Here is a 12,745-nt window from a genome sequence, read left to right on the forward strand (position 1 = left end):
AGATCTCTAAGATGTACTGGTCAAAAGTACTGCACAAGGGTTATAGCTGTGATGGTCCATTAATGCTCTTACTATATATGTTTATGTACTTACAGTATTTACTTTACTCAGAAGAGCTAAAGTAGTAGACTAAAATCACTAGTTCTAGTCACTATCATCCATGGGATAATTCACTTGGCACAGCAAGGGATTCAAACATTTGGGCTATCCTTGTGTCTCTTACAAGTCCAAAATTAATTTGTCTTGATGTTTATTTTCATTTATTAAGAGTCTTGGCACATATTTTTTTGTTTATGTGTATTCTGTAACACAACACATACCAAGGAAGCCTCCAAGTGCAGAGTCCCAGTGACATAATGTTTCTTTAGGAAAGAACTGTGCTATGTGTGGTGTCTGTATCATGCAATATGACCATATTATGGCAAGCCTGAATATTTATGAGGTGCAGGAGTGTTAACTGAACTATATATATTAAAAAAAATAAAATAAAATCAGGCATAAAGCATTCCAAAGCTCAGTATAGTTTTGCTAACTTATAAGTCACAACTCAATCTTTTTTTCTTTTCAACTGTTTCTCATTTAAAAGAGCCTCTCAATTGTTTTGCTTGAAAGAAATTACAGAAAATTCACACCCTGAGTTTCCTCAGTGCTAATCATTTTCGCTCCTATTTGAGGACTCCATGCAGCAAGAAAAGAAATAGTTTTTGAGTCTGTGATTTGTTTTGGTTTTTTAATAGGAAAATAACTTGTGAATTCTATCACCTTTTCAAGCTCTAAATATTGGCTGGGGAATATGTGGCAACAAAATGATCTGATTTTACTTACAATGTGATTGCCTAAGTAGAGAAATCTATATAAGAAAGACTTAAAGGATGATTTCCTACTCAGATTTTTAGGAAAGGATTGATCAATAAGGCCCTTTAGTATGTTCTTCCCAAAAATGTGTGCTACAGTTCTTACATTTACCGCTTTTCTGCAAATGAACCTCAAACCTTACGTTACACTACATTAACAATTATCAAAGCTAGTATGTTCTTAAAATAGATTTTATTGTGGCACTGCTGTGTTTAATCTACTCCATAAAAAGCTCTTTTAAAGGATAAGAACCTACAGTTTTTAATGGAATCTGTTTATTTGTTAGAAACTTGTTTGAATAAATTTTTAGTTATTCAGTAGGCATTACAGTATAATTGTTTTGAGTGAACACTTAGTAAATAATAGCCTGGTTTATATTCTCCATGTTTATTGGTTATCTTTTTCAGGTTTTGTTTTTGTGTGTTTGTTTAGCATTTGTGGCTTTTTTTAATTTTTTTTTTCGCTATCGCAGTCATCTCCAATTTTCTTAACTGTTCGTTGCACTTTACAACCAGATGGTTTTCCTGTGAGATCAATAGGGATGTGTTCATCTGGTTGAAGCTGGCTAACTATAGTTCATTTGGAAGCCAAAGTGGTTAGTCTTCAGATGACCAGATGTGGCTAGCAGAAATTTTCCTTCTTAGGATCCTTCATATGTTTCAAGGGCTAGGAACTGGGTCAGTGAGAATCTTTGTGATGTGGACTTTGACCTTAGGGGTCTCACTGATGACCATGAATGAAATAGAGACTCTGAGCAACTTTGAAACAGCTGCACTGACTTGGCTTGAATAGTCTGTGAATATCTAAAATGGAGGAATTGATTTTCTACTCTGAATGGTTTTGCTCCAAGTCCATGTAGAGCCAGGATCTCAGCTTTTCTCCTATACCAGGACTGGTTTAAGAGCACAAAGATGCTGTTGCTTTCTAGGTCAGCTTTTATGGGAGTTTTATATGAATTATGGAATAGTTTTGTGAGGCCACAACTGTGATTACAGGTTTAATGATGCTTTAAACAAACAAAAATATAATGACGTTCATCAGTGTAAAACAGGAGCTTCCTGCAGGGAAACACCAATAAATGTGACTTCGCGGCAGGGTTACAGACCTGGCTGGCAGCCAGCAGTAATCAGCACAACACCCAGACCTTGTATGTTAACTTAATCAGAGCCCAGTGCAAGCAACAGCCAGACAGTTTGCTGTGAGGGATCACCGCCAGTGTGGCACAGAGTCCCTGCATTTAAAAGTTACCTACCTGATCCATGGCTTTAGGTAGTATGAGGCTGGGAATTTCAGTGAGTTTAGCCTCTTGCTGTGACTCACAACAATCTCACATTTGTCAGGGAAGTTCAGCTGGATGTGACACTCTTCATATGGCACTGGGGACACTCACCTCTCCTGTATAATCTCACTATAGATCCCTATCTCAGTTGGGGTCTCTACAACAAATGATTGTCATTTATGCTACTTGCAGTACCAATTCAGCTGCAAAAAGAATAGTCTTAAATTTTATTTGGTGTTTTCTGTCTCTTTCTGAGAAAGTTCAGAGTAGTTCCACTAATGACCCTTGTTAAAATGATGTCTATGTTTATATTCCAGGTGTGAGTGTGCAACTTGCTCTCAGGAGATTGAGATGCTCTCAGGCATTTCTACACTGCCTGCAGAGCCATCAAACTTGCAGACACAGGCCATATTCCTTAACTGTTCTTGTAAAAGAGCAACTAATGCCTGATTCTGTCCCTCACAGAATTTACATCTGCAGCACCGTGGCATAATGTGTTCTGATATTTCTTCTAGGGATTTGTGTCATGTATGGAACGGTACCGAAGAGTTGGGCAAGAGCTGTATGCTTCTCTGTACAAGGACCATGTACAGGTAAAGGACAGGAATATTGGGCAACAGCTTTCTGTTGTTGAAAGGTTACTCTTGGACTGCCCTGAGAAACTCAGAATTGTAGAAGTGAGATCAATATTGTGCCTAAAGAATTGCTGAGAGTTGATGAGTTAACACTTCTCTCCTGACATTACTGCTGAAGTGTGATACTGCATCACTCCGCAATCAGACTCCCCACTTCATTTTCAGGACCATTTTTTTACTTTTTTTAAAATTAATTATTCCATCCTTCCAATGGCAGAAATGAAAGTGAGAACTTTGACCTTTCATTTTTTGTCATTTCATAGCCAGTAAATTTTTTTAAATAGATCTCAAGCTCATAGACAGTAAAACATCACAGGTATGTTTCTGTTTCAGGTTTGGCTATCAGGGATCCACAAATTTTTGCCTCTTTGAAGTGCTCACCTCTTCTCTCCTTTAAACTGATATGTTAGTGCTTTCTAACTCCTTACACACAACCTAAATAGAAAGAACTAAGTTTATGGCTTGCTCAAAGGGAGCATAGTACACTTACAACTGAATCATTCAGACTGTTTTCAGTGAACCCAGTTGTTGCCATTTGTCACACGTTTGCCAGAAAAATAATGGAGTGAATAAAATCCTCTGTGATGCAGTTCTCCTGGCTCACTGCTTTTGAGTTGGAAATTTAATGAAAGCAGCTGTTTTCAAGTTTGTGACAGTCTTTATTTGTCACTGTATTGTCGATTCAGACTATCACTATTTTATCACTACTAACATCTCCTGCAGCACACTTCCAGTGGTCAGTTGGACTTGTGTTTGTTAGTTCTGCAGCACTGTCTCTCCAGTGGTCCCATCTGGTGGGTTGGGTAGATCCCTCTGAATCACTGGGGTGGTGCCACAGATGGCTGAGAGGAGGGAAGTGTCCAAAAGTTGACACAAAGTGGTTCTGTCCCACAGATGCAGCAGTGTGCTTACAGCAAAGCAGCCAAGGACTGGATGATACTTGAGGAGCAACTTTTCTACAGAGGGGGCCCATGGAGAGATGCTTCACGATCATTAGAGCCACGATGGATTCTTGATTGTTACGAGGGGCCCTCACGAATGAGGAGGAGAATTCAACATGTGAACACCCAAGTGGCAACAATGCGAATGAAGAGTGAGGTAGAACAATTTAGAAAGCTTTGGCAGGAGGTGCACCATGTCTGTAACAGTTGCTGGTGACTTTATAGAATTAGAGAAATATTGAGGTTAGAAAAGCCCTTCCAAAGCATGGAGTCCAGCCTTTGACAACTATGTGCATCTCTTTCCTCTGGTTCTCATCACCTGACTCCTGAATATGCTGTTCCATGTGCAGAGAACCCACTGAAGGGGTCTGGTTTTGGGGGATAAGAAGGGCTGCAAATATTGAACAACAACAGAATGATTTTTTTTTCCTCTTTTCTTGTACAAAATCTCCCTAGACAGGTGACAGTATAAACTGTCTGTACTTTTCTGCTAGTAGTATCTCCATGATATAGTGCTTCCCAATGTATGCAGCAGAGTCCAGATAGAAGGCTGCACTGTCCTGTTAGTCATATGCTTACTAGTGCTACTAAAAGTGGTGAATGGCAAAAAGGGAAATAAGGTGGTTTAAGCTAAGATTGAACTGTAAATGTGGGGTATTTACTACTGTCTGTTTCTCTAATGTCAAAATACCAAATCCTATCAATGAAAGGCTGAAGCATTTTAATATAAGGTGTCCATATATAAGGCATCTTTTGTGCTGCTAGGATTCTGGCAGTTTTTCTGTATACTGAATAGTATGATTTTTATAATATAACTATGCTCATGCACAATCTTCTTTGGAAAGATAAGTTCTTAATTGATGACATTTGTTCCTTTGGGTTCCTTTCCAGTGATGTTTATTTGAATTTCCAAGGCATTTATTTGCAATGTAGTTCTAAATTTGTGTTTTTCTCTGCCAACAAGGTTCTGAGTTACGCTTACCTATCTGCGTGTTCCACTCCAGTCACACCTGATCTCTTTTCAGGTTCTTCTAGGAAACAGAAAGGAAACAACATCCCCCGCTGAAATGAATCCAGGTAACCTTTTAGGACTACATTGCTTCATCAAGACAGTGAACATAGACAAAGATAATTGGAATTAGGGTATGGATTTCTAGGTCACTATTTAATCCAGAAAAAAAAAAACCTTACTGTTGGTGCTCTGGGCTAAAATATTGCTGTAACATCTGTGGCAAAACTGATGAAATTTCATAGGTGATATATCAACTGTCTTCAGAATTTGCTGTCCTCTTGTTGCCACCTGAAAGATCTAAAGCAAAAAAGCTATTTTGAAGTGTAAGCTTTGGGCACTTGTGGGCACCTGGAAAGCTCCCAATTGCTTAAACTTGGAAGAAGTGCTTTTGGAAATATGCAATATTACATAATTTTTACTGTGAAAGGAGCTAGCAAACTCATGAGTGGAGCTCATTGTTTTTTAAATTCCAAATAAGATGGAAGCACTCTATAGTTTCTGTATGAAACAGTTACAGTTTGCCTTAATAAGAAGGCTGATTATGCCTTTTGTCTGCATGCATTTCATGAGTTTTCAGAACTTGGGACATGGCTTGGGTGAGATACAAGTGGGTTGTCTTTGTGTTTTCTGAAGATCCTGTTCAGTCCATGTCCCTTAAAGACTACCATTTAAATTTTTTCCTGATTTCCTAATCTGTGATTATAGGGATTTTGTTTGAATTGTGACTGACTGCATGTATCCGTCTTTGGTTCCCTGAAATAAGCATTCTTCTTCAGCAGTCACAGATTTTAATTCTCTTGCCTGTTTTTTGCAGATAAATAATGCTATTTCCCAAGGTAGAATAGATTGAGTGAAAGACTAAATTGCAAATGCTTTTGGTGTCATCCGGCTGCCACTAAAACCGCAATCTCTTTTATACTGATGTAGGAGAGCTGATGTTAAATGGAGCAGAGAGGGACATGGATCAGAAGGGACTGGACTGTAACCAGCTAACATTCTTCCCAGCTCTACATGAAAGTTTCCATTCAGAAGACTTCTTGGAACTGTGTGTGGAGAGACAAATTATATTGCAGGAGTTTGCAGAGAGTGAAAAGGTAGGAAAAAAGAACTAGAAATTTTTCTCTGGGGACATGACATTTTAGAGGGTGATATGGAGGCCTATCTGTTCCTTTCAGTTCTGGGTTCAGGTGGATTCAGGCTACAGTACACATCATTACTCTGTTTCCTCAGAGGAAATAGTTTTACAGTCGCTGTATGAACTCCTGTACAAACTTTTCTTGAAGAGCAATTAACATTAATTCCTTGAAGTAAGAGAAAAGAATTTGGGCATGGCAAGCAAGATACTTTCGTATGAGACACTATTGTCTGAATTTGCCTAAGATATGGCAAATTCTGAGACTCTGAGAATTCCTGTGCTGCTCTACAACCTTTACTCAAGCTCAGAGCAGTGCCTAAATCAAATTTATTTATAACCTCTGGAAGAGTATGCCAGTTTTGGATAGGTTGCTAGTTCAGTGATGTTTACAGTGATGTTTTCCTGAAAAATACCAGAAAATGTTTCCTTTCTCTTTTCACATGTCTGTCTGTCTGTCTCCCCATGAGTACTGGACAAATTCTTCCCTCTAAGACCATGGAAACTTTCCATGCTTCCTCTTTGATGCTTCCATCATGTGTTATCTATTCAAGACATCTCTGTTCCTTCTTAGCTCTTGTACTGAATGCCCTTCACCAAGGTTTCTTCCCAAAATAAGGAGGAGGCTTAAGGTTCAGGAACATTGAAGGAAGAGATGAGTTGTGGAGTAAATAAGGGTGACTCTTTGGAAGATGGTAGCTTTGATGTTGTCAATTTAATTGAGACGTCAGTGACATTGACAACCTGGCCTCATTCCCTGATCTTTCACAGTGTACCTGTCTCTTTCAGTGGCATCATTCCCTCAGTGGCCCAGGAGTTAGCATCCCATAGTGGAAGCCAAATACTCAGTATTTAAACTCAGACATAAGAGTGCTGTGATAGTACATAGATAGAGAAATAGCTGTTTTATTAAAATATCTCAATACCTGATATCAGATTTTCTTACCAGTATCAGATTTGCTTAATGCTTTGCCAGTGGCTAAGGGGTCACAATTGTGGTCTCTAATACGACTTTGTCTCAGAGTTCTTGGTGCAATGTGTTTCTGTAACAGAATTCATTCCTTTGCCCCTCCCCCTTTTTCCCCTTCCTCCCCATATCTCTCCCCAGCAGAAGGAGACAGGCATGAAAATGTGAGGCATGATTTCCACACACTGATCTCATTTTGAGCCTTCAGGCTGTCTGTCTCTTCTCCATGTAACTCTGCAGGAAGCCATCAGAAATGCCAGGCATGTTTTTTTCCAGCAGCAGTCACTGCCTCGCCGAGCTGACAGAAGTATTAACAAATGCAGCGGGGGGTGACATTAGCTGTCCTGTGCTCACTTAGTGCACCGCGGTCCTGCCTTGTCAGTGGCTGCCTTCTGAGCTGTTTGCACTTTAAGCAGGCAACTGAAGCCATTTTATTTCCTGCACTGCTCAGAAAAGTCATTGATTGTGTGTGTGTGTGTGTCAGTGTGTGTGAGTTTGAGTGAATGTGCTCCCGTGTACATATGAATGAACAGAGCAATCAAAAGATGTAGGGCTTTGGGCAATAACTTAGAAGGTAATTATTCAATTATTTTATGTCATGTTTGCTTCATTGATTAATGATTCTAGTAGCCTGTGAACTGTGTTTTGATCTGTTTTGACAGAAAGGGAAAGTTTTTGTTTTATTTATGGTAATTTCAAGCTCCTCAGTCTTTTAATGCAAGACTGAAGGTACAAGATTTGCAGGTACAGCACTGTCCTGGTGGAGATTCTGCAGTACAACTCAGTCAGATCTTTGTTACTCATCAGCAGTAATATAAGTCATATTCTCCAAATGAAAAAAATTTACTCAGCTCAAGGGCTCTTGTATTTCAAATAATGAAGATCTATTTGATAATAGTAAAAATTTGAAGAAATAAAATAAAATTGAAGAAAGGTATTGACACTATTGACTTTTTGTATTTGGAAAGTACAGAATACTTAGGCTTAGAGTTTAAAGTTTGTGAAAGAGATGTACGTGCTCTTCCCCTTCAACAAGGTCTGTTAACGTGCCCTGGTTCTGCCTTAGGCAGAATAGCAAAGTGTTTATTTGTGCCATACCATATTAGTGATCATAAGCAGGCCTCTTTCATGATCCATGTGCCTCCTATACCCACACACATGATCTCTGGGTTTGCTGAGGTGGATTTCTTAGAAGCCTGCGTTTCACCTTTGTGTCTGTGGAGCTGCTTCATGCAACTGCCTGATCTTTCAATATTCAGTTACCTTCCTTTTGGGAAGAAGCAATCTTTTTCCTATTTAATTACTTCAGGAAACCATGTGGTTTGCTAATGTGAGCAGAATTCCCCAGTATTCTCAGTGCAAGCATACATGTCTCTAACCACGTAATGGCAGGCACTCCAGTTCAGAGTTCTGTGGTTGGCATATCCCTGCAGAGACAGGCATTCCTGTGGGAGAGGTGATGGAAAAATGCCACCTTCCTCTTAGAAATCATTTAGAAGGGAAAGAGACTGAAGAGATTTTCATGAAAAATTATCCACAGAAATCTCCCAGGACTTTTTTTTTTTTCCCTTAAACCCAGAATGAAGAAAACAGCCTTCTGTGCCCACTAAGGGATTTCAAAATGCAGCACCCTATTTGTTGGTAAAATAATTGCTTTTCAGTAAAGTATTTAAGTGTGGAAGCAAGATTTTATTTAATTTACTTATGAATTTGATATTTGTGTTATCTTAACATCACAGAGTAAAAGCTTGTGAAGCTGTGCAGGTCTGTTTCAGCTGATGTTAGTTAGACCATGTGTAGTTTGGGATGGCAAGGAAGGCTGTAGATTTGACTTCAGAAATAGTGAGGTGAGGAACAAAAGCAAAGAGCAAAGGAGAACCATACTCACTCTCCATATTATCATATAGACTTTAAATGGTCTAGTAAAACCAATGCCATTTCTGGGTCAATTTTGCATGCCCCATAAAATACAATCTTACAAAATTTGGTAGAGATAAGTTCAGTGATCTTATCTCTTAAGAGAAAAACAGATTTTGTGATACTTCTCATACTTGTCAGTCCGTTCTCTTAAGAACAATTGCATTACATTTCTGAACCAGGAAAGTTCTCCTGTTATGTAAATGAGGTATTTACATAATCCCTTTGTATGTAGCCCTCTGATTCTTGCAGCTTCTGATGAACTAAGCTTGCAAAATCTTGCACTCATTTCTGGATTCTGTGAATCCAGAATTGTGCTAATTTACAGAGGAGCTCAGCAGTGAGTATTTTCCTTAGCGTGTAAGGTAGTATTAGTGTTTTAAGATTTTTGGGAGCAATATTTTTGAGGCTGTGCTAATAGATGATTAGCTACTGCCCCCTTCCTGGGAACAGAGAGGGTACTGATTGAAAGTTCTGGTTGAAAATGGGCACAACACTGAGTTGACCTTGGTCCTCCCAGTTGACTGTACTAACCAGTGGACTTAGATTTTTGGAGCTGAATAAATATAGAATATTTTATGAGCAGACAAAAATAAGTAATTCCATGCTTCTAAATGTAAGGGAAGTTCTTTGCAATGAACCACTACTTGATTTAAAATCAGAACTTTAAAGTTTTCTGCAGGCCACACCATTTTCCAGTCTCTAAATTTTTTTTTTTTTACTTTCTGCACCATCTCTCAGCCATACAAAATGTTCCAGAAAAGAAGACTTTCTTTCCTTTATCAAAAGTGGTCAATTCCCAAGAACACTTTCTATGTACAGACATATATGATAAACAAAATACTTTGTTGAAAAATTCCCCATGTTCCTAAATTGTGTTTTAGAAATTCCTCTATTTTAAGGGCCAAGTTAGTTTATTTGCAAGTGAAAACAAGAAATTGAATTTTAGGATGTCAAGGGAAAATTTTAAAAATATTCTAGAATGTTTATCTAAATCTTTAAGACAGATTGATAGATTCATATATTCTGACTGGACTTCTGTCAGCTGTATGGTGATTTTGTGACTTCATCCCTGTGAACCTGCCAATCAATATGGCAGGTTTTTTGGTACAAACATCTGTTCTGCATCACTGGCTCTGGCTCCCTGCTGCCTCTGTCCTCCTGTGTTACCAGCTCCTGGCCTTACTAGGCTTGCTTCTATTCTAGGTGACGTTCAAGTGCTCCGTGGCAATTGTGCAGGGCCATACAGCACTGGAAGGGGTGCTGCTCTTTGGCAAAGAGCACTTTTATATCTGCGAGTGCTTTGTGTTATCCCCTCTGGAGGAAGTCTACTGTACTCATCACTGCTTGTCCAGGTGAGTCTTTCTATTTCCCTTTTGTGGTAGTTTGGCAAAAAAACCCAAAACACCACACCTTTCCCTTTCCCTCCCCTCAGTTTTGGCACATGGATATCTTGAATTTGCACAGATTTTGTTGGGATTTCAAGCAGAATAGCTCAGCAAGAAGTTTGCCATCCTTACCATTTGTTGAAAATACTGTTTAACATAACTAACATAGGTGCTTGTTCACAGGCTTTGGGGGTGCCATGAGAGCAGCCATCTTCAACAGATGGAGGTGGTGGACAGTCTCATACATATATTGCTGGTTTTCAGTTATGTTATAGTGTTATTAAAGTTTCTTTCTGAGTAACTCACATCTTTTATTCATATGGAACAGTTAGTACAAGAGCCTTTAGCTTTGTTGTCTCATAAGTTTTTTGTTTGTTTCTCCAAGACAGAATCGTAATTAATATTTGGCACACTGCTATCATCTCTTGACTCATTATTTATTGAAAGTGATCAATATTGAAAATGAGTCTGTTAGACCAAGCTCTTTGTGCATATTTTGTGCTCATGTGCAAAGCCCAGTGGGACAGTGAGTAGCTCAGAATTTTTATTCCCTGTCTGCTCTGCGCCCGAATCTTACTAAGTCTAATATCAGTCAATCTGATCAGGTGACTTAAGGATCTATTGGACTGGATCTGATAAAAGCTTAGGTTGCTTTTCTAAGGGATTTTCTGTGGTCTAGGCTGTTGACTGCAATTCTAGTACGTATACACAACTAAAATAATAATTAATTAATTACTTAATTATTAATTGCAAGTAATTGCTGTTTACAGTAGCTGTGTGTCCATATGATGCTTACCTTTGACTTGGGCTTTCAGATTCTCTCAACAAGTTTCTTCCCTTGCTGATTCTCAGACTTCAGTGTGTGCAAAATATTGCTGTCTGCCTATTTCATATACTAAAACAACTCCAAACCTACCCTTAGCCTCCACATGCTCTTTATTTGGGTAACTAGCATAAAATCTGCCTTTTATATTTAGCTTTATTTATTTAGCTTTGTTTTCAGTTTATGTATGCCCCAGTTGACCTTAATACCTCTGGTATTGTTATTTTTCTTTAGTGCAGGACTTGGATATTCAAGAGGGCTCTCCAGGTTTATTTGTTTCAAATTAATTTATTTTGTTTATATTTCTCCTCCAGAATCAGTGATCCATTTATTTTCAATTTATGTCATAAAGATCATGCTGTGGGAGACCAGATGTGTTCCCGTTATTTGTATCACGATATCAAAGAGATTCATCTGATGCGCTTTCTCCTGCAGGTAGGAATTAACATGCTCTGTCATTTGAGGGAAAACAGCAGTAATGACATGTGACTGAAAACCACTTGCTCAGTTTTCACTAAGACTGCTGATATTTTTTTGCTTGAGTATCAGGATGCTTTTGGTCCCATCACTGTTTCATTGGCCTGTGCTAATACAAACTCCTTTCTATACTCACCACAATATTTAAACACCCTGAGTGGAGTGATTGACTTATTAATTCTTGGGCTAACATTGCTCACACAATGTTTTTGAAAGTTAGAGTTGAAATTAATGTTCTTTATTTTTATGGATGATACCACTAAGCGGCTGACTTCCCTTAATATTCAGGTTCCAAAAGACTTCAGTAGTCATGGCATCAGTGTACTATGGGTTACTAACACACCCTGGGCCTCTTGGAATAATTTTCAAGTTGTGCATGTGGTTCAATAAAAGAGCCATAAGCCAAAGAAGAGGATTCTGTGCCTGTAGCTGTAATACCCAGGAACTACTCATCACCAGGGGCCTTGGTACCCTTTCAATTTTGTCTCATTTGGGTGAATCTGTGAGGAGAATCACAGAAGAGTTGTAAATAGAACTTCTTGCAACACCAGAGCCTGTACTTGCTTTAGAGGGTTTTGGTACAATATAAGGAGTAATTCACATATTTGACCAAAATATGAAGTTTTGAAGCAGCTGTAACTAGTTACTTGTTGTTTTGAATCTGTTTTTGGAAGGTTGAGATTAAGCAGGGAATTACAAAATCATCCAGGAGTCAGCCCTGTTTTATTTCATATTTAATTATGTATGCAAACTGGGCAATTTTGGTAGGTGATACTTCAGTATACAGTATATTGCAATGGTTGGGTCACTCGCCAAGCAGGTACAGGAATATAAGTCATGTTCTGAGTAACTGTATGAAGCTTACTAAGGTGATCAGCCTGAGCAGAACTGGCACCTCTTCTGTTTGGGGGATAGGAATAAAGTTGCCAGCAGAAGACTTCCAACTACTCATATATTCACATTTGTGTAAGCATGGATTTTTTTTAAACATGCAAAATAGACTTTTTTAGTGTGATCCAAAGTGAAAAATGGAGATGAGTAGAAACAGTCTTCGAGTGGGCCTGGGGCAAAGGCTGAGCTTGTTGGTTTTGTGGTTTGGTGGTTTTTATTGTTGTTCCATGGTCTTTTTGTTGTTGTTCCAGGGTTGTTTTGTTCAGTTAATGAACTGAAAACTCAGGTATCTGTATCAGGCTTGTGCTGGGACTCTATGCCACAAACTTCTTTGAAAAAATATTTGAAACAGAGGAAAGCTGATTCCTTTGTGCTTTTGCTGCAGGACAGGTAGATCAGCTATTTAGGCAGTGACTGTGCCTCAGCTG

At 38.7% G+C, this 12,745-nt stretch overlaps 1 protein-coding gene across 1 annotated transcript in view; it reads left to right on the top strand.

Moving 5' to 3' along the window:
- The window catches only part of WDFY4 (WDFY family member 4), a 121,756-nt gene that overhangs the window by 64,615 nt on the left and 44,396 nt on the right, over positions 1-12,745 (top strand). The window contains exons 40-45 of the mRNA XM_014250371.2: positions 2,650-2,727; positions 3,664-3,867; positions 4,736-4,787; positions 5,650-5,816; positions 9,945-10,093; positions 11,264-11,384. Of these exons, the coding sequence (XP_014105846.2) occupies positions 2,650-2,727; positions 3,664-3,867; positions 4,736-4,787; positions 5,650-5,816; positions 9,945-10,093; positions 11,264-11,384 (771 nt within the window). The remainder of the gene's footprint in view (positions 1-2,649; positions 2,728-3,663; positions 3,868-4,735; positions 4,788-5,649; positions 5,817-9,944; positions 10,094-11,263; positions 11,385-12,745) is intronic.

This window comes from Pseudopodoces humilis, chromosome 9 (genome assembly GCF_049639895.1).
Source record: "Pseudopodoces humilis isolate 2021_Gansu_Grassland_sample_001 chromosome 9, ASM4963989v1, whole genome shotgun sequence".
Taxonomy (NCBI): Eukaryota; Metazoa; Chordata; class Aves; order Passeriformes; family Paridae; genus Pseudopodoces; species Pseudopodoces humilis.